The sequence below is a fragment of the Triturus cristatus genome, chromosome 7 (assembly GCF_964204655.1).
Source record: "Triturus cristatus chromosome 7, aTriCri1.1, whole genome shotgun sequence".
Taxonomy (NCBI): domain Eukaryota; kingdom Metazoa; phylum Chordata; class Amphibia; order Caudata; family Salamandridae; genus Triturus; species Triturus cristatus.
In genome coordinates this window covers 1,612,134,055-1,612,155,429 of record NC_140590.1, presented here as the reverse complement: position 1 = coordinate 1,612,155,429, position 21,375 = coordinate 1,612,134,055, and the positions used below count along the sequence as shown (strand labels likewise).

At 44.4% G+C, this 21,375-nt stretch overlaps 1 protein-coding gene across 1 annotated transcript in view; it reads left to right on the top strand.

Annotated features, from left to right (window-relative positions):
* KIF3B (kinesin family member 3B) overlaps nucleotides 1-19,490 on the top strand; it is a 112,891-nt gene extending 93,401 nt beyond the window's left edge. The window contains exons 7-9 of the mRNA XM_085619494.1: nucleotides 4,326-4,431; nucleotides 13,576-13,754; nucleotides 13,846-19,490. Of these exons, the coding sequence (XP_085475620.1) occupies nucleotides 4,326-4,431; nucleotides 13,576-13,754; nucleotides 13,846-13,945 (385 nt within the window). The 3' untranslated portion in view covers nucleotides 13,946-19,490. The remainder of the gene's footprint in view (nucleotides 1-4,325; nucleotides 4,432-13,575; nucleotides 13,755-13,845) is intronic.
* Nucleotides 19,491-21,375: the final 1,885 nt, after the last annotated feature.

Below are 21,375 nucleotides of genomic sequence, written 5' to 3'. Positions count from 1 at the left end.
TCCTGAGATAGCATGCACCTGAGTGGTGAAGTGCCCTGTGGACCAACACAAGTGTTTTAAGAGAGGTACAATATCAAGAGCTCAGTCTGTAGAAGCCCAGATATTTCGGAAATACTTGATTGAGCGGAATCTGCTTATCACAGCAGTTTCTCTTCCTCCTTATCAACATGTGAAAGCAGATTCTCTTGGTAGAAATTCAAGAAAATCGTGTGTCAATGGTGCTGTGCAACGTGTTTTGTGACTGGGGATTTCAAGAAATAAACTTACTCAAACACAAAAAATAAGAAATGCCCAGCTATGTATCCAGGTATTACCAGTATTACCAACCAGGCACACTGGGGAACACTCTTTTTATCAGTAGGTCCGATCCCACTTGTTCTATCAGTAATCTTCAAACTAACTAGGCTGATTCTTATTGCCCACAGTGTTCAGTGAGATGCATGAGGTTCACAGACCTGCTTCAGTCATGGTGCAGGGATCATTGCTGTGCATATGCATTCTCCCCAGGGACACTCTTAGACAACCAAGGTATAGAAGCAGAGTACATGGGCTTGGTCTAGCAGGGGGGCTATTTTGGTCCGCATTAGTATTCGATCCTGCAGGAGGAATGTGGTTAGCTTTAGTAAGAAGAGGAGGGGTGGCATAAGAGCAGATCAGGAAAGGACCAGAACGAAAGTGGCCAAGGTTTCTGGCCCTACAAGGAAGAGACAACCCAAACACGCCATTAACCTCTCTGCCCTTTATCTATACGCCTTGTCTGGACAACCTGGAAGAAAGGTTAAGAAGGGTCTGGAGCAGGAAGGCCAGATTAAACCATCTCAAGGGTTGGGAGGAGAGGTAGAGGCATGGCCCAATATATGCAATCTAGTTAAGTGGATCTTGATTAAAGATGAAACTGGCAGCAAGGACCAGCCCATAACACACCAAACGTCGGCACTGTAACAAATTATTCTAGCTTTTTAACACTGCTGGGTTCAAACCCTTAATTATATTGGAAGTCTTTGACAGAAATATGCTTTCATGTTGGAGAGGTCTGCCACGGTCCCAAAAAAGCAGCATAATGCCTTCTCAGCTGCGTCATTACTGGTACTGGCATGTTGTACAGAATCTAGGGGAAAAAGGTTTAAAGTGGACCATAAACTTATGGAATAAGTTGAGTTGTAAGAGCCACCTAAATGTTCTTCATGTTGCCAGTGTTTCAGCTGATGTATTGTTAGACTGAAACTGGAGTTACTCTGTCTGTGGCATTTGGTGTGCGGAGTCAAAAAGCCCAGAGATACTCTGTGTAGGAAAGTAGGATCTACTTTTATGGTTATCCCGACTTTTTGCCTGGTACTATACTGTTTCTGAGTAGTCTGACTGGGATCCTGCTAACCAGGACCCTAGTCTCTGTGCTTTCTCCCCTTAATTGGATATGGTAAGTACTTGGATACCTCCCAGACTGGATACTGGTGTACCCTTATAAGTCCCTATTATATAGTACTGAGGTACCCAGGGCATATGTACACTAGGGGTCCCCCATGGGCTGCAGCATGCATTATGCCACCCATGGGAGATCACTCTAACTGTAACTACAGGCCTGCCATTGCAGCTTGTGTAAGCTGGAGCTAGCACCAGTTACAAAAGATAGAGGTTTCCTTATATCTAAGGTCACTGCACTTAAAACCTACAAGTCACCCCTAAAGCAGGCCTTTTTCTAAGTGTGAGGGTGCTCCTGCATGAGCAGGACACCCCTACAACCTTCGGAGTCTATTCTCCCGGGTTGTAAGTGCATCAGCCACTACGATACGTAGAGTGGCCATGCGTCCTTATGCAATGACCATCTCTAAACTGGCTGTAACGAACTCTGTCATGGTTGGTAGCAAACATGTTGGAATCATACCCGCACACCGTAAACTGTGTGGGAGGTATGATTCCATTCACTGTAAAGCTCCTCCGAGAGGCCCTCAGTGCTCCCCATACCGGTCTTCTAGACCCGGACAGCACAACATGGCTGCTGCCGACCAGAGACACGATTCTGCCCTCGAGCAGGGGAAGGCAGAACAATAGGTATCCTGTCACAGGGAGGTGTAACCACCTCCCAGACAGGGTTAAGTGTATTTGTGGGAGTGCTTGTCAGCGCCACTCAGTCTGCTTGTGGGGCACATTTGGTGCCCTCCTTGCATAGTCCAGTTCAAACTAGCTCAGGGAGCCATTGGCTCCCGCTCTGGCTCAAAACTGGACAAAGGACATGGGAATATCCTCCCCACTGTTCAACCCCTCCCCTGGGAGGGAACCCTGAATCATCCCAACCCTTTCCTTAGGGTGCTTAAGGGCTTACCTGTAGGTGGGTCCCTAGATTCGTCGTGGGACAAGATTCATATCAAGACACCACTTCTTCTTCGACCATCTGGGCACTCTGGACTTCGCTGGACTTGACTCTGGATATCAAGACTGCAACTGAGAAGGCTCCTGCTGCTCCTTGTCTCGTCGCCCTGCTCATCTGCTGCAACGTCTGTGTCTGTGCTCCAAATAGGAACCTTCCAAGGCCTGTGGACATCCAAGACACCTGAAGGAATCTCCCTTAAAGTGAAGGAGTCACTTCCCTGCATCAGCAGGCTGCGCAGCGAGGCTGACCTGTCTGATGATCTTGAGCTCCCACAGACTCCGAAAGGCTCAGCAACACAGGTGGTGGTTCTTCACATCTCATAAGGCTTGCCCTGTCCTCTCACCAAGTTTGAGGCCAGTATCCCTTGTCGGAGCCAAAGGCTTGTTGGCTTCCTTCCTCCAAGATCTTCGAGCTCCAATTAGCCCCAACCTCAAGCTTCTCCTGTGACCAATATCTTTGACCTCACCACATTACTTGCATCATAGGCCTGCATCTTTAGTGAGCTGCTCGAGGTCCTCTTGCTACTCCAGTGCCTTCGGCCTGTGGGTCCTCTTGAGGGTCGTCTTCGAATTCAGCAGGCTCCCCTGATTGCTCGAGCCTGCTTCAACTCTCCTGCTTGTGATGAGTCCCCCGGACTTTGCTGATCCAGACACTGCACCTTTTTCACTTTCCTCATTGTTTGCAGTTGCCAAGGCTTGTTGGTGCTCCCGACGGACACCGACCCCTCAACTCTCAACATCCGATGTGGGACAGCTCGTAAACGGCTCCTGGTCTTCCACAGCATCGCCTGGTCCGCACAGCTGCAGCTCCAATGCCGTCAGCTCTCCTGCAACACCTGACTTCGGTGGGCATTCGTCTTCTGGGCCTCCGGGTCACTCCCAAGTGACATAGACTCTGTCCCATCTGCTTGCAGGTACTTCTCATCTTGAATCCACCTTTGGGTTCCACCAGACACTATCACCTTCTCCAGCAGCGGCATCTTCCTGAAGTCCTCCATGGAGTTCGACAGCGGTTTCCGGCGCCTCTTCTCACCTATGCACCCGACTTCCCTGGTGTAGGTATCCTGGTTCCTAGGGTATCCAAGGGTGGAGTGGCTCTCCAACCTTCTGTCTTCCACTGGGTTTCTTCAGGAATACTAGGAAGGGTCCCTCTTCTTTAAAATTGCAACAGCGACTTACTCATTAACTTGTATTGAGCCCGCAGTTGTGTTCCCACTCTGCACACGGCGCCGTGGAGTTCCTGGTTACTTACATCGGGGGGTTCCTTGGGTCCCCGGCATTTCTACATCTTCTGGGTATAGTCTCAACTTAAGTCGTGGTTTGCATACCACTATTTTAGTATATGGTTTAGTCTCCCCCTGGCGACCACTGTGATTTGTTCTACTTACCTGTTTTTATTGCAAAGTATTTTGTGCATTGTGTATATCTCTGGTTAGGAGATATCTGTATGCGTTAGTGAGTGTCTTATAATAAATACATATTTATAAATGCACTTTCATCTAAACTAATAAGATTATGCTCTGGTAAAATAAGCTGCTTTACACTCCTTCTGGACTAAGCCTGAAGGCTGCTTTCCACAGCTACCACTTAAAGAGCTTGTCTAAGACAACTAAAATCGCTATAAGAATTGTCTGGATTAGTGCAGGATGCCCACTTACATAAGTGTGCACCGTATACTAAGTCAGCTTCTCAAACTGTCTGTCAGGTGTAGGGAGCATTGGAAAGACCAGGGCCCAGAGATGCTCAGTTTGCGTTGTATATGGTATGATGTGCTGTGTGATGTAATTTTATTTGCACTATTCACACAAGCACTGTTGTTCTCTGAACATCAACCAATCACTGTTGATGTATTTAAGACGTGCTTGTAGTGTGAAAATGGATTTGAACCGGAGGAACCAAATACAGAAAACATTTAAGTAAACCTCATGAATAATTATTGGGTTCCTCTTGCTCTGCAGTAACCAGCAGATGATGAAGCGACCAGTGTCAGCCGTGGGATACAAGAGGCCCCTGAGTCAGCATGCAAGGATGTCCATGATGATTCGACCAGAAGTGCGATACCGGGTAAGATGGGCCGAACATTTCTTTTCTTTCCATTACCAACATCCTCAGTTCCATTCATTGTAAGCAAAAGCTTTAAGGGTTTCATGTTTATATTTTCTCAAGAACGAGGCTGAGGACATGTTCCTTATATAACTTGAAAATGCATCCAATATCAGAAAAATATAATCCCAGCCAAACACTGTAAACACTTTATAGGGAAATTTTTCAGCACAGAAAAAATGGTTTGTCATTATTTAGAAATCCATTGTCTCTTATGTACTGACAAAAAAACGTAATGAAAGCATCAAGGACAAATAGCTAATTGTGACTATTCTTTCAAGTTAGTTACATTTTTCTCCCCTCAAAATAATTCTCCTCCTAAAACACAGTCCATTAGGAGCTCAACAGACCCTTTAACCACAAGGCCCAAGATTCTTTTGATACTGCAACACATGGAAACCTTCAAGTCCCTGTTGACGTTTACAGGAATCTTATGCCCTTGAGCACAATTTGACTCCACTCTTATGATCCTGACTTTTGCTCGATGGTATGTCACAAATAGATCACAAAACAAATGTGCCCCTGACACCTCCCTCCCACCCTGTATAATCTGAGACTACATTCCCAAAAAAGGAACTTCACTGTCCTAAACTGCATCACTCAAGATCCTTTAGAGATCCACCATGTCATGAAACTGATAACTAGGTTGCACTTCATTTAGAAATGCCGATTCAAGCTGCTTCCTTATTTTATAGCTGTAGATACAATAAAATATGGCCAGTAGGAATCAATCCAGAAGGCTCCTCAACTCTGGACCGGCAAGCAACTGCACTGCTCCTCCCGGAGAGGTGAGCGGATGTTGATCGAGATAATGCAACACAGTCAGCAGATACTGATCTAGGCGGCTTCTTCAGTTCTGGTGGCCGCAAGTTAACGCTCTGCTCAGAGATTAGCATACACTGGATGATAGTCTCGCCACTCCTGAATGGTCAGACACCAACAGTGGCAAATAGTGGGGCTGCCTCCCTTGAATTTTCTGTGTGGATTGGTCCCTCCCTTAAGGTATATCCTCTTGTGGGCTCATGACATAGACTGTAATAATTCAGCTCTGGAGTTTTACCATTACTTCTTGTTTTTTTGCAGGAAATGGTTACAAAACTCTTGAGGTTATTCCCGAATTCCAGTTTCCTTTTCACACTGGTGCCGCAATCATCACTTTTTCTTCATGATTATAGTCCACATCACCACTCAAAGGAATGTGACCTTCCTGCACTTATGCAATGGAATTAATTTTCAAAGCTCTGCCCTTCTATTGGATTACTTTGGTCCTAATCCCTTGATTCTTTATTAACTGATTTTGGATCTGAAATCAAGTAAGAGTACTGCCATTCCCTTCAATCACTCATGATTTTATCCATTAACAATGCTCCATTGTCACACCGTATTCACACACAAGTTTAAATGCTGTTTGTTGGGGTTTTTTTTGAACGGGTGGAAGTACTCATATCACTAATACATCCCAAAGTACATATAGTGACAAGTATTCACCTTGGCTGCTTTGATTACATGATTAATGCAAATGAGAGACTATTTTCGTCATTATGTAAAAAAAGACAATGCTTATGTAAAAAAGAAAATCCATCAAAAGAAATTGCTTTTGTTTTATCTCTGCTTAATTATTTTCTTACAAGATGTTTTCCAAGGACAGTATTTTTCTCATATTTGAATTGTTCACAAAGGTTACAGCCTTCCCCAGCATATCAAAGGACCCTTCTAATGTATGTTGATACTGTACTATTGCTGTCTCCAGCACACACTCATTACAGTCCACATTAAGAGTCACAAATAAGTATTCAAATCGTATCCACTTCTTTATTGTTCTACTCATTGGATGTTCTCAAATCTCAGCCAAAAAGTGTTTCGTCGCATGTCCCGCGACTTCTTCAGGGCTTCAATCTGTCAGTAGTCCCTTGCATCTGGTGATAATTCCAACCCGGATAACAGTCTCTAGTCTTCTTGGATGTCTTGTGTCCCCGAAAGCCGGAGTAGAAGGCCTTAAATCTTGAATGAGTGACATCTGTTAAATATCAATACCTTGATTCCCCGGAGTATGGGGAACTTCTATGTGGTTGCATCCCGTCAATTCGTGTTTATACTCCTCTGTTGCCAGTCCGCTCTGTATCTCTTTATAATACAAGGGCTTGATATTTGACGGTATTTGAAGAAGTCACGAGACATGCGACGAAACACGTGTTGGCTAAGATTTGAGAACATCCAATGAGAAGAACAATAATGAAGTGAATGCAATTTGAATACTTATTTGTCACTCTTAATGTGGACTGTAATGAGCGTGTGCTGGAGACAGCAATAGTATTGTTCGGTTAGCCTAGGCAACTTACCAGAGAGAAGGGTGGTGCTCACTATCCTTCAGCACCGTATATACAGCTCAATACAAAGAGATTGTGAACTTCCCCGAGGGGTGCCATCACCCTATCGAGTAGCCACACACCATTTAGAAATGAGTCTTTTGATACTGCTTTAATAATTTGAACTAAAGGTGGGACGTATATGCTCTATTTCTACTGGGGAAATTATGATCTACTGCTCTGTTCACGATTTTCTTTCTCCTTTATGTATGCTGCCATTTGACTGCACTCCTCTTAGGTACTCAAGGTCCTGAGTCTCCTCATCAGAGGATGAGCTCCTGCCTCCTCCTACAGTCCTGTGCCACCTCTTGTCATACAGCAAGGTCCCATGCTGCCTTTTGTCAGAGAAGGAGATCCCATACTTTCTCTTTCCCATGGTAGGAGGCACTGTGCCGTATCTTGCTCATGAGGTGAAGCTCCTGCGCATTCTCTTTCCCAAGGATGAGGTCACGTGCATTCTCTTTCCCATGGGATGAGGTCCCATGCTGGCTGTTTTCAGTGGGATGAGTCCTCTTTATCATGGCTTGTGTCCCGTTGCCTTCTCTCTCGGGAACGATGAGGTTTGTGCCCTTTCTTTCCCCGTAGGATGAGGTCTTGTTTTTTTGTTGTCTTAGGAGCATAGGATGGTGTCTCTTTCCTGCCTGGGGTACCTGCTTGTTGCTGGGCTGAGCTCCGCTGAGGTGCACGGACGTCGTTTCCTTCCGAGTCCTGTGCCGGCCGGGCTTGGCTCCGCCGGCCTGGGACCACAACTCCCAGCAGCCCGCAGCTTCCTCTCAGGCGACGCTGCCGCCTCGTCATCTTCGCGCGCCAGGAGGCGCTTTAAGGCTTTGCTTGGTGCTGAGTCCCTGGTGTCTCTTTCCTGCCTGGGGTACCTGCTTGTTGCTGGGCTGAGCTCCGCTGAGGTGCACGGACGTTGTTTCCTCCAGAGTCCTGTGCCGGCCGGGCTTGGCTCCGCCGGCCTGGGAACACAACTCCCAGCAGCCCCGCAGCTTCCTCTCAGGCAATGCTGCCGCCTCGTCATCTTCGCGCGCCAGGAGGCGCTTTAAGGCTTTGCTTGGTCCCTTGTCCCGCGGGGACGTGCGCGGGACAAGCCCGGGTCAAGGGTGGGACCGGCTACGGCCGATCGAGGCTGGTCTGGGCCACCACCCCTTAGCTTCGTTATAGAGGTCTCTGGAAGATTCGCTTGTGGGAGCTAGTTCTGGACTATTTATGCGGACACCTGGTTGGACCTATTTGATGTAAATACCTTTTTATCTTTATTTGCTACACATTAGTAGCTGCTTATTTTTGTGTATTGCGTATGAGGCGATAGTGCATCGATAACATAGTTGCATTATGCCTTCTCGCCTTAGCAAAGCCAGGAATTCCTTGATGGGGGGTTCTGTTAGGGGGACACTAGATCATTTTATTACTAGGGCCGCCACAGTGCTGGAGCAAGAGATGGCTATTACAGAGCGCCGTTTGTCTTTGGACCCCTTGTACCATTAGCGCTCGTCTTTAGGCCACATACAGCATGTACTTTCAGCCCCCAACGCCTAACATGGGCACCGACCTCGCACATGACATTGGCTCCCCTCCGCAACTGCAAGATTTAACAGACATATCTGAAACACCAAGGGCTATTAACATACACACCCTTAACACACAATCCACATTAGATATCTCTTCGGAGGATCCGATTCCAACAAAAACCGCCAAAAACAACAAGAGAAAGGCTGTAAGAAACAAAACCACCGTCTCAGAGCCCTTCGTTAAAAAAAGATTGCATCAGAAAAAAGTGAGGAAAGATAGTCACCCTGAGACCTCCAAAGTTGCACCCCATATTCCGCTGACTTCAATACCTGCGAAGTCCCCAAAAGACTGTTCACAGCCACCAACATCGTTTCCCTCCAACCTAATGGGCGACATAGAGCATTTAGTAAAATCACTACTTCTGCCTTTAGTGGAGAGGGTCAAAAACATTGCAGCCCAGTTAACGTCCTTAGAAGCTTCAACTGCTATAAACATTGCACTAAATAGGGAATTGAATACTTGCTTGCTGAAAAAGTCTACCCTTACCACTGATGCAGGGCCCCCCACACTCAACCAAACAGCCAGTCCGGCCTTGCTACCCGCCCGCTTGGAGAATACACACGCTGTCACGCTTACAACAGAGGAGAGAACTACTTGTGAAAGGGATAGAAGAGGCGACCAACCCTATAAGCCAGTAGACTCCCATCGCAATAATGCTAATATGCAGTTACCCTTGAATAATAGGAAGGGAACGATTCATCACATCGATCTAATCTACCCCCGGAAGCAGCTCCTTACGTAGTGATACTTACAGGTGTCCCGGAACTTGCCCCTGGCAAAACAGAAAGACATCAGGAACTTAAAAACAAGGTAGTATATTGGCTAAGTCAAAATAGGCCACTTCCCCCCGATATTGACGGCGAAATACTCCATGTGAGAAGATTAGGTTGGTTGGGATCCAGACCAAAGGACATTCAGGGAGATGTTATCATCATCAACTTCAGGGATCGCAGGGTATTACCTGACATAGTGGATTGGTACACCGTGAGAAGGGGTGCGGGGATCTTGACGCATGTCCTAAGTTATTTTTATCCCCGCTCCCTTTTGTCAAACCCCCCAAAACCCTATTTACAACACACGGATAACACAGAGGGCCACCATCTTAATTTTCCTGTTTCAAATCGATTTGCCACTTTTTCCGGTCTGGATGACTTTCAAACCTTGAGAATGAGGCTGGCGACCACCCCCCCTAAAACGAGACCTTCGCAAGCCATATTAGACCCTGATTATGTTAATCAGAAGATAAACCCCACGAACCCTAGCAATCTAGAGACGAAGTTAAACTCTGCCTCTGATTGTCTTCTTCCAACTCTTGAAATTGATAGACCATCTGGTCCATTAATAGCCAACACTCTTTTGATCCAACAACCATATAGCGATATCTCGCTTTCTTTAACCCCCCCTTTATCTCAAGAAACTAATAAGATTCAGGAGGACACCAAGAATGGTAATACCTGTAAAAAAAAGTCCACACTGGGGGACAGTTTATTATCCTGGAATGTGGCAGGTCTTCTTGACAAATTGACCAATCCTTTATGGGTCCAAATTGTGTCTCGTCATAGTATTATCTGCCTACAGGAAACTTGGTCCATTAATGAGCTTCACCTTTTGGGGTATAAGACCTTACATACCCCAGCTTTTCCTAGCCCACATGGCAGAAATAAGGGGGGGCTTTCGACATGTATTTCTGTCGAATGTGGGCTGACACGTAAATTATACTTGGACTGAAAATTATCAAATTATTGCCCTTACAAGGGGCGCTTTTAAAAACATCATCCTGGTTAATTTTTATAATAACATCCCAAGCCCCCTTTATGAATCGGTCCTCAATAGCTTAAAGGCTGATTTAATAAAAATAGAGGATCAGCTCAAAACAGACATGCTGCTTTTCTGGGTGGGGGATTTTAATTGCCCCCTGTGCACACAGAGCAACAAGGGCACTTGTGGCCTGGATATCGGCAGGGATGACCCACTTACCCATTTTTCGCATACTAAATTAGGGGACTTATTAAATGGTTTAATATATCATTTTAACTTATCATATGCGAATGAGTTGTGTTGCCCACCGAAGTGTTTTAAACCGACTTATAACGGGAGAGGTTGCCACTCTACAATTGATTATACCTTATTATCTTCTAGGTATTCAGGGATTATACTCAACTGGGAGACCCTCGATATTGCTCTCAGTGACCATTACCCTATTGTGGTGACCTTAAAATTAAATCCATATGTTATCTCCAACGTAAGGAAGAATCCTCCTCATACCCCGCCACATAAGTTGGCAACTATAAATGGGTTTCATTTAAAATGGGATAAAGTAGTCCCCATAGTTTTCCTCCAATCACTGGTTAAAAACACATATGCCCATATTCAGACATGTCTTTCAACAACAGAAAACCCCCAGGCAATTAGTCATTCCTTCTCTATAATCACGCTGGAGATCAAAAGATTACTCGCACGGGCCCCAAGGAAAGTTCTACCGTGTAGGCAAGGCAGGTTTAATAGGACCTGTACTAAAGCTCTGAAACTTTTAAAAACGGCCCTACATACTAACCCAAGAAACCAGACAGAAATACGGCAAGCTAGACAAAACTATCGTGCAGCTCGACTAGCTAGGAAAAACCAGTTGAAAACAGAGGCCTGGCTAGTCTTACAGGAGGCTTCCAACAAAAGGGACAATACTGCCTTTTGGAAGGCAGTAAATGCCCCTTTCTTGCAGTGCACCCAGCCCCCCAAGATTGATTCAGCCATACCTGAAGAAACCTGGGTTAGACATTTTGGCACCTTATATAATATATCAGACCCCAAGGAACCGGCGGGTGTATTGATGAGTTATCTCAACCCTCAGCAAGAGTCAAACATTTCTAGTCTTTTTTCCTCTAGACATCCTTTTCGAATGTGAAGAGGTACTTGTGGCATTGAAGGAAAGCCCCTCTGGGAAGGCTCCCGGTCCGGACTGTGTACCAATAGATGTATTTAAATCACAGCTGGACCTCTGGGCTCCCTTGCTTACCAACGTCCTAAATTCCTTGAATGTCACGGGTTTCATACCCACCTGGCCTGAGGCGGTCGTAGTGCCGATTTTTTTTAAAAAAGGTGACAGGAACAATCCCTCCAATTACCGCCCAATTTCGCTGCTCGACTCCCTGATGAAAGTTGCAGGGAGAATCATTTTAAATAGAATCCAGGACCTGATAAGTGAGGGAAATATTATTTCCAATCTACAATATGGCTTTAGACACGGCAAAGGCACTATTGAACAAGGCTTGAACTTGGCCCTTATAATTGCCAAATTCACTCAGGCTAAAAAGGGAAATCTCTTTGTGACTTTCGTAGATCTCAGTTCTGCGTTGATCATGAGCTGCTCTGGGAAGCTCTCGCAGAGATCGGCCTAGAGCCCCCTATCCTTTCATTCATCAAGGAACTCTATAGGGGAGCATCAGCCCGCGTTAGATATGGTAGATGCGGAGAATGCTCTGATAAGTTTTATATTCGGAGAGGTGTAAGACAGGGCTGTATACTAGCCCCTTTACTTTTTACACTCTATATATAAACTCTGTTGGTCACAATCTTAATAAAACTTACCATGACTACCCCACCATAAACGGGAAACCGATACAGATACTCCTCTACTTGGACGATGCAGCAATCATGTCACAGACTTGTATGGGGCTACAAAGGGCAGTAGGAGAATTCACCGACTTTATGTCACAAAGAGGCTTAAACGTTAACGCCTCCAAAACCTTTACCATGTCTTGTGGCTCAGGGATTAGAAAGAAACAACGCTCCATTTTTTTAAACGGCAGAAAGTTGGAAAGCACTGATAGGTTCCCCTATCTGGGCATTATCTTCGACAAGAGGGGCTCCTGGCTGGCTGCCGCCCAAGCTAGGGGAATTGTTTTCTAAAGCTATAGGTGCGTTGACTAACTTCTCAAAAAAGCTAGGGGGACGTCCGATTAATCCCTTATTACAGATCTACAAGGCCAAGTGCATTTCGACTGGCATTTATGGATCTGGGATTTGGGGAATTGAGCATGCCGACCATATTCAACGCTCTTGAGAACTCTTTTTTACGTTACCTCCTGGCTGTCCCACGCGGTAAATCTACATACGTGGTACATGATGAACTTGGTCTTACATACATCACGGACATCATAAATTCTTCCCCCATCATCCTATGGCATAAAGTCTGGACCAACCAGGAGACCAATCTAAATAGGGAAATCATCACAGATTGCCTTAGCCTGAACGAGGCTGATAATAGCAAGTGGTTGAAATATGTAAGAAACCAGTCATTTGACTTAGGGCATCCTGAATTTTTTTCTGATCCATCCACTTTAAATAAAATATCTAGAGTTACACTAAAACAACTAGTCCTAAGCCACCTGATTAGCCGACGATGGTCATCTGAAAAACATAAGAGCACGGTAGTTGATCATCAACATTCTACCACTACACAAGGGACCCAGCAGTATTTATTTTTAATACCATCTCCTTTTATTCGCATGCTTGTACCTCGTTTTCCCACTGACACTTTCTTCAGACTATTAACATTCCCTAATCAAAACTGTTGGTCCAGCAACCTAGAGAAATGCCCTTGCGATGGCCTCTCAACACAATCTAACATCCATTGCATTTTGTTTTGTAGGTTTTATCAATTGCCGAGGGCAACCTACCTGAAATCCTTACTTTAAATCATGGGGATTACAATCTTGTAGAGCGGCCTATTATAAATTAAAAACATTGGACAATCCCTTAGCCATTGCTGTTGTTTCCTCTTACCTAAAAGTGATCGTGAGAGTGAGGGCTTCAATGCAACCTTAGATGACACAAGATTCAACGCTTGTGTATTTCTTACTTAAATGACTGCATGATGGGTGTTAAATTATTGTAATTATGCCTACTTGTACTCTTCTGAATGTTTTTAACGTTTTTATATGTGCCTTCACGGTATTTTATTATTCTACTTCATTTCTTTTAATATACGTGTACTTTTGTGATATTGTTTTTTACATATCGAATAAAATTTATAATTGAATTGAATTCTGTTAGAGGGATGAGGATTTGTGATATTGATCCCTTAGAAGTGTTAATAGTTGAACTAAGCAATCATTGCTGGTAGACCAAATAGTAAACCTATAACTAGTGATGTTCATTACTTTTCTAGGCCGAGAACATTGTGCTGCTGGAGCTAGATATGCCCAGTCGTACGACTCGGGACTATGAGGGTCCGGCGGTTGCCCCTAAAGTGCAGGCAGCCCTGGAAGCAGCACTACAGGAAGAGGATGACCTTCATGTGGACGCGTCGACTTTCGAGAGCATCGCTAACAAGAAGTCAAAGTCTAGGTAGGATCATCATCTGTAAGCTCATGTCAGTGTCCCTATGGGACTGTATTGTTCTGTTTATCATTAGTGACATCAGTTTCTTTCTCTGCAGGCCTAAGACTGGGAGACGTTCGGCAACATCTTCATCATCATCAACCAGCACTTCTAGCTCTCAGCTCTATCCGCAGTCACGTGGATTAGTTCCAAAGTAAAGCCATGACACTTTGTCGAGCATGTTGTGTGCTCATTTATGCAGGCCAGGGACTAACCAACAGCAACATAGAGCAAGGGCATTCATCTGCAGTGTGCCTCTGACCGAAGAACTCCTAACCAGTCAGAGGCTTTTTGCAGTTGAACTTCTTTTTGGTCTCCTAAATGCTGTAGTTACAAGTTTGGACTTGTTTTGCATATATTAATTCTGCCTGAAAGTCCAACAGAAACTGTGACATCAATCTGGAATTCTTGGGCTCACTGTATATCTTTTCAGAATGGAGACCTTGCCTCTGGTGCTCCCTCCACAGACTGCACCTTAGCTATTTCCATCTGGAAGTGTACACCTCAGGGGAATGTAGGGAAGAACTGAAACTCCATGTGGAGACAGTAAAAAATGGGAGGGACAGTAAAGACTGAGATGGTGGAATATACTACAGAATAATCAGGAGAAAGGGAGACGATTCTGGAGGACTGCAGATAGAGCCAGGGGGCAGGCAGAGCAAGATTGCATAACACAAGACTTCAGTGCGTGCAGAAATTTAGGATCAAGAAAGGAAGGTAGCTTTGGTGTAAAGCCGCGCAGAGGGTGATGAGCAGTATATGTACCAAGTAGGTACTTTGAGAGTCAAGGCAGAAGAATTTGTGCATTTCCTTTTCACCTTGCCATGCCTTAGTATTTTATTTGGTTTTAGCTGTCCTAGAACCAGCTTTGTCGATTGTTTGCAGTGTTGTTCATTACAAATCCGAGCACCAAGTTCTTCATCTCATTCAGTAAGATACTCCCTCTAAATCATTACCTTTTGGTTAAATGAGAATTTTTAAAAGGAATTCAAGGATACTGCTTAAAAGGGAGTTAGGGTGAGCTTATCACTAGCAGGATTCAATTGACAGACTCCCAGAAGGGATCTACAGACTGAATTGGACAGATTTCAAATCTTCACTCAAACTCACAAGAGAGTGTCTATATATTTGACACTGGACATCTCTGTGAAGGTATATGGGTGACCTAAATGTAAGCAGGTATTCGGCAGATTGATAGCAGAGTAGAGTGGAGGCTTATGTACTTGTGATAGATTCTCATACCATTTGGGCGATTGAGTCCAGGTGCAGGTTTCCCTGTTTCCAAGACTGTTGGTCATGGATTGGTCCAGAGTTATTTCTTAATGATAGGTGAAGGGGTGTTCTGATTTTGTGTGATGAAGCTGCTGTTTTGAATGAATTACTATTGAGTGGCATAGCAGCTGATCGGTCATGGGCGCGGACCTGTGTTGTTGTGGATAGCTTTCTGCAAGAGAAAGTTTCATTAGGCTGTAGCTGGGGATGTTTGAGACGAGTGTTTGTTTTATGTATTTAAACACAAGTATATTTAGCACTTTACTTCCAATTTTAATTTATTGCAAAAGAGTATTGTTGTGTGTGTGTGTGTGTGGCTTCTTTCTCATGATCTCAAATATTCTCAGGTACGTAACGGCCACCTGCCACTAGTTATGACACTAGTGTGAAGGGATGATACTGTGTCTATACCTTACTGCAGCTCTAATTTAGTTCTTAATCCTGGTAATCCGGTTTCTGTGCCTTCATTTGCAATTCATGCCTGGGTATTGACCAAGAGATCCTCTGTGTGTACCAGATGATCAAGACCATTGTGTTTCCTTTGTTGGGCCAGAGAGAATGATCGATAGATCACCTTGCTGAATGAACTTTAATTAATGACAGCAGGACAAGGCTTCTCAATATTAAGTTGTTACTGTTGCTTAGAAAACATTAATTGGAGGTTACCATTTAAGTTGGTTAGCAGCACTGCTATGCCCCAGTTTATAGACTCAGGCGATTGTTGGGGTATCACGCTGACCATCATGTTCGGAGCTTCTGGGACAGTCTTTATATGTGTACCATGGTGGCATTCCTTATCTATCCGTTAATGGGGTTGGAATAGTGTACTGGCTTTCCTTTACTGGAAACAAGTAGGACTACAGTGGTTCCTCTTGGTGCACAATGCTCACATTACATGTAAGCATTTATTACTTATTCATACCTCTGGAATGGTGTTCCTTAGTTTCCAGTGCTGACGGTACTGCAGTGCATCCAGTTGTCAGTCTGTTATGGTTTTCGTGAACTATCCTGCTGACATTGTTTCTGTGCATTAAGTGGTAAGACAAGTGTGGTATTCCTCTGTTTATTTTACTGATAGGAACGCTATTCATCGCTTGCCCTCTTTTATACTCTGCTGCTATTAGTGCCACATAACTACTCATGGGTGGGGATTCATAAGTTTTCTGCCCTAGTCTTCATATCTCATATCGGTTTGGGGTGGTGTTCCTTAGTTTACTGTTCTGACCAGACATTTTGTACCCGCTCTTAGGTTGGAACTAGTATTTACCTTCCTACCTTGACCATTCTTTATCAACTCCAGAAATAGAGATGATTTATTTCCCAAATTTATGGCTCTGTATTTACTTATGGATTTGTGAGGTGTTCATTGATTAACCGTCCTAACTGGACTGCTGCATATTTAATTGAGTTTGCAATGGGGAACGTAGCACATTTTCCTAATCTCAAAACAGTGCACCCACTTCTGCATTAGAAATGGTTTTCTTGGTTTACCATCCTAACTTGGCAACTATGTAGCCACCCGTGGATTAGAGCTGATGTTCTGGGTTTACCTTCCTAATCCTGCAACTATATATCCAATGTATGCATTTGGTGTAGGATCTCTTGACTTAACTGTGCTAACGTTACTGCTATGTATCCACGTGTGATTTTCTGGTGTCCACTGCTTGATCAAGTATGGGCCTTACTCCTTATGTACTTCGCTAATAGCTTTTTGGGCTATTGTAATGCTGTTCCCTGCTGGCCGTGCTTCTGGGTGCTTGGCTGAAGCTGGGATAGCACTTGTTCTGTATGTACTGTACGTACCAGGAGAATTGTACTCATGCCTTCGTGGCTGAAACAAGTCTCTGCCAATAACCTCTTACTGTGCTTCTTAAGGCATGCCTGTGTACCATGTGGACATTGCCTCTGAGACTGGGGTAGGTTCTCTCTGCCACTGGCAGATAGTGCAGCCAAAGTTGTGTGGCGAGGTGGCACACGTATCTGTAGCATGTGGGTAGTGCCTCTACAACTAGGGTAAATTTCCCTAATCTCAGTCTGACAATGCTTCTGACGATTAGGGTGGGTTTGAAATTGTGTTTCTTTTCCATATATCTTGTGGTTAGTACTTGGGCATCTGCGTCTAGGTTAGACAATGCTTCTGGAGCCTTGGCTTATGCTGGATTAGTGTACCTTTATGGCAATTCCCTCCCATCGGGTGTGGGTTTTCTGGAGGATTTGGCAGGGCATGAAACTATACCTTCATGGCAGTAACACCGCCTACAAGGATGAGGCTTCTTCCATTGCTTTTGAAGGCTAGGCTTGGGCTGAGAGAATACCTTAAGAAATGGAACACTACTGGTGGGGTGAAGGCTACTGAAAATCCAATTGGGGCCTTGTTTGTGGCTTGGATTGTGTACCTTTTGGACGGTTTCTCTCCCTCTAGGACTGCAGTGCTTCTGGAGGTGTGGCGGGGCATGAGGGATCTTCAGGACAGTGGCACCTCATGCAGGACTGAAGCTTCTTACAGAGGTTACTGCAGTGTTTCTGAAAGCTAGCTTGGTGTTGATGTAATGTACCTTGTGGAGAGCAGCACTGCTTGGAGGGGGGCAGAGGCTTCAGATAGTGCTTCTGAAGGCTTGGGGACTATAATAGTAAAAATATAGGACTTTATCTCTGCCTCTAGGGATAGGCTTTCAGGCAGTGCCTTTGGAGGCTGGCCAAGGTTGAAATGGTGTACTTTGTGTACCTTTACATCACCTCCACAACTGAAGCTTAAGAAAGTGTCTTTGAAAACATGGCATGATTTAAAATAGTGCTGAATTTCCTTGTACCTAGTTAACAGCACTTTTGCCTCTTGACTAGTGCAGGGTTCCTTCATTGCAACTATTTGTGCTCCTGGAGGCTCAACAGATCTGGAATAGTGTACCTTTAGGGCTGTTTCTCTCCCTCCAGAGAAGAGGCTTCTAGCAGTGCCTCTCAAGGTTGGTTGGGATTCAGTGCGTGTACCTTTAAGACCATCCCTTTGTTGGTTGGCTACTCATAGCAAATCTGGATCCTTGTCTTGGTTGAGAAATTGGGCTTAAGGGTTGTTTCTCTAACTTTGGGGGTTTATGTCTGCTTCTTGAGCTTGGTATTTGGTTGAGTCACTGTACTTGTATGACTGTGCCTCTATGCCAGAGCTTATGATAGCACTTCTTGGATGTTGGCTGGGAATGAAATGGTTCACCTAGAAAGTAGATTTGACACCTCCACGACTAAGGCAACGATTCCCTTCCACAGGGTAATGGGGCCTCTGGTTGTGTGACAGGTTTGGTGTTTTACCCTGGTGGATGCTGTCGTCTATGTCTGGAAAGGTTGTCTTCTCTACATCGTTGGTATAGTACTGCAGCAGGTTAACAATAGTTGCACTTACTATCTACCTCAGATATTAGGCTAACATCGTACCTATGGCTCCAGATGCCACAAGGTTGAATTAAATAAGATGCAGCACACTACAGTAGTGATGCCACGTTGGACTGCATCTGTTTCACTTGGCCACATTCTTGCATAGAAAGGCCTGCCGTAATTGGTTTGTGGTTGAAATTCCTTAAGCATTCCTTTCATATTAGAATTCATCTTCCAACATCCAGTATGTCTCGAGTCAACTTTGCTCCTGCGTTCTCTTGCCCTCAGTACCTCTCTCTCTTTCTATTTCTTTCTCTCGCTGTCCTTCTCTCACTCTCTAGAAATCTTCCTCCTCTCTCTCACAACCGAACAAAGCACTGAACCATGTGACTTTTGCTGGATGTTACTATGAAATGTATATTGTTTCACATACCCTTCAGAAGACAAGTGAGGCCCTGTAAGGGTATGACTGGAATTCAAGGCTTCTTCTTGAAGTGACAGAGAAAAGCTGAACTCTGAAGGGGAAAACAAATCTGCACACAAACCCCTTGGCAAGGATACTTGTGCAAGTGGGCAAGAAGAAGCTGGGATAGGGCATGCCTAGCTCCCTATCCATTCCTCATATTGTGTGAAGCTTGTGCAAAATGGGGCAGTGCAGAGCAGATGTTGGTGGAATGTCCCTGCTGAAAACTTCCTGGATTCACTGTACATCTCTAGGCATGCTCCTGGTGAGAAAGATATGCTGAAACGTGTAGCTAACAACCATAGACTGGATCAATGTTTGGAAGGTGGGAGAAAGTTTCCACATTGTGCATTGGTCTCATTCCAGAGAAAAAGGTGGATGCTGTAGTTTTGTGCTTGCTAAATATTCAGAAAAGGTAAACAGTCTTGGTGAGCCACTTCTCTCTTTTCATGGACCTTAGGATTGTTTTCCCTTTTGTCATTACTCCTTCTGCACCAAGATTGTACAATGAGTCTGTTTATTTATTTGTGTTCTTTGTTTGTCTAGGAATGTAAAGACAGTTCTTAAAGATGATATGTATAACTAAGTAAACCAGATGTATAACATTGATGTGTGCTATTCCAAATCAATCCATGAGTTGCAGCGTTCTCGATCTAGAAAAATGCAAGAGATGTGTACTTTAGAAAGTATATTACATGTACCTTAAAAGGTAAAGAGTAATTCTATATTTCACATGTACATACTAGCTCAACATACTTGAAAAGACCGAAAACCCATATGAACTAATTACTTTTGTGAATAGTGTAGTAGGTCATTTGTAGATGGGCGATGAAACCTAGATCAGCTTAAACATTTTAAGGGAAAAGCCAAATGAGAGAGTGCATCTGGACTAGTGATGAAGAGGTCTCCGCTTTAAATGTGGACTCTGTCAGTATCAATAATGGATCTATCAAGCATTTATTTGTATTGAAAAAGTCTAATGTTTTTACTTCACAACACAGCATCTTATGTTTTTTAGTTTTTTTTTTTTTTACTGTGGTTCAAGAGTAAATGTATTTTCTTTATAGGAAAAGTTTCAGCCGTTCCAAAATTTCAGTAAGTTGCTTTCTAAACTTGGCATGGAAAACCTTTCCATAAATGTAGGTTATTTTTATCCCTTTAGCATCTTTGAGGGTTCTTTCACTTTTCTTAGGTGGAATTCAACTAGTTTATGTCCTTGTAATCCTATAATGAAGTGCATTTTTGGTAATTCTTCTAACCGGGTCCTTGTGTAGTCCTTCCACCCCCCCCCCCCCCCCCCCCCCCCCCATATCATATTATGACCCTTGACACTGTCTCTACCCCCAATTCAGAGCTATTGATTTTCAGAGTGCAGCGAGCACATACGATTGAATGGACATTAGATCTAGTGAATCACCCTCTTGGAGGAAACCAGAGAGAATTCTGTACAGCACTATTGGAGAGGCTTGCTCCAGTTATGCTGCAATCAAACAAGTTCCTACTTGTAGGGGACTTCAATCACCATCTGGAGGCTCTCGCTAATGTAGAGTCGGCCAGCTTGCTTGCAGCCATAGAGTCCCTTGAGCTTTTATCTAGAGGAGCTAGTCCAACTCATCTGGCAGGTCATGTACTGGATACCATCTTCTCCAACATCTCGGATTTAAGAGTAGATCCCCCGCTAGGGGTAGACTGGACAGATCACTCAGTATTACATTTTTCCTGGGCCCCCTTGAAACCGCATGGTCTTCTGCAACCCCGTAAAGAACTTCGTAAAGTTTGGGAAAAGGTAACAGCCTCTGCCTTTAGCAGGATCTATACCCCCCCTGCATTGTTTAACTGTAATGACTGTGACCTGGCTTTAGAACTATTTGAGGCCTCTATAACAGGTCCTCAACTCGATTGCACCATTGAAGATGGTAAAAATCCAGGCTAGAGCAGCTCCTACCCCGTGGTATACAGATGCATTAATAAAGGAGAAAGCCTTATGTAGGATAAATGATAGAAAATGGGGAAAATCCGAGCGGTGTTATCGAGAGGCCCATAGAATTTATTTAAATAGCTGCAATGCAACTAGGAGAGCCTATTTAGGCTCCCGCATTATAGGAGCCAAGGACTCGTCACGGGAGCTCTTTACCATCTTGAAGGAGTTCACAAATCCACGGGCGAATTATCCTCTCCCCCCAGCCACACAGGAGCTTTGTGATCATTTAGCGACCCATTTCACTATTAAGATCGATACAATAGATCGCTCCTTTGGCCCGGAAGAGGATACCCACGAGAGAAATTCCCTCGAGCCAATCCCCGGTTCCCCATCATTACGGGGAAACGGGTGGGTGTCCTACTGTCGCAGGCAAAATCGGGTTCGGCTTTAGACCCGGTACCACCTATGGTTATGTCTGAGCTAGCCCCAGTCCTAGCGGACACCCTGGCAGATATCTGTAATTTCTCATTAGAAACGGCCACCTTTCCATGTAAATGGAAAAAATGCAC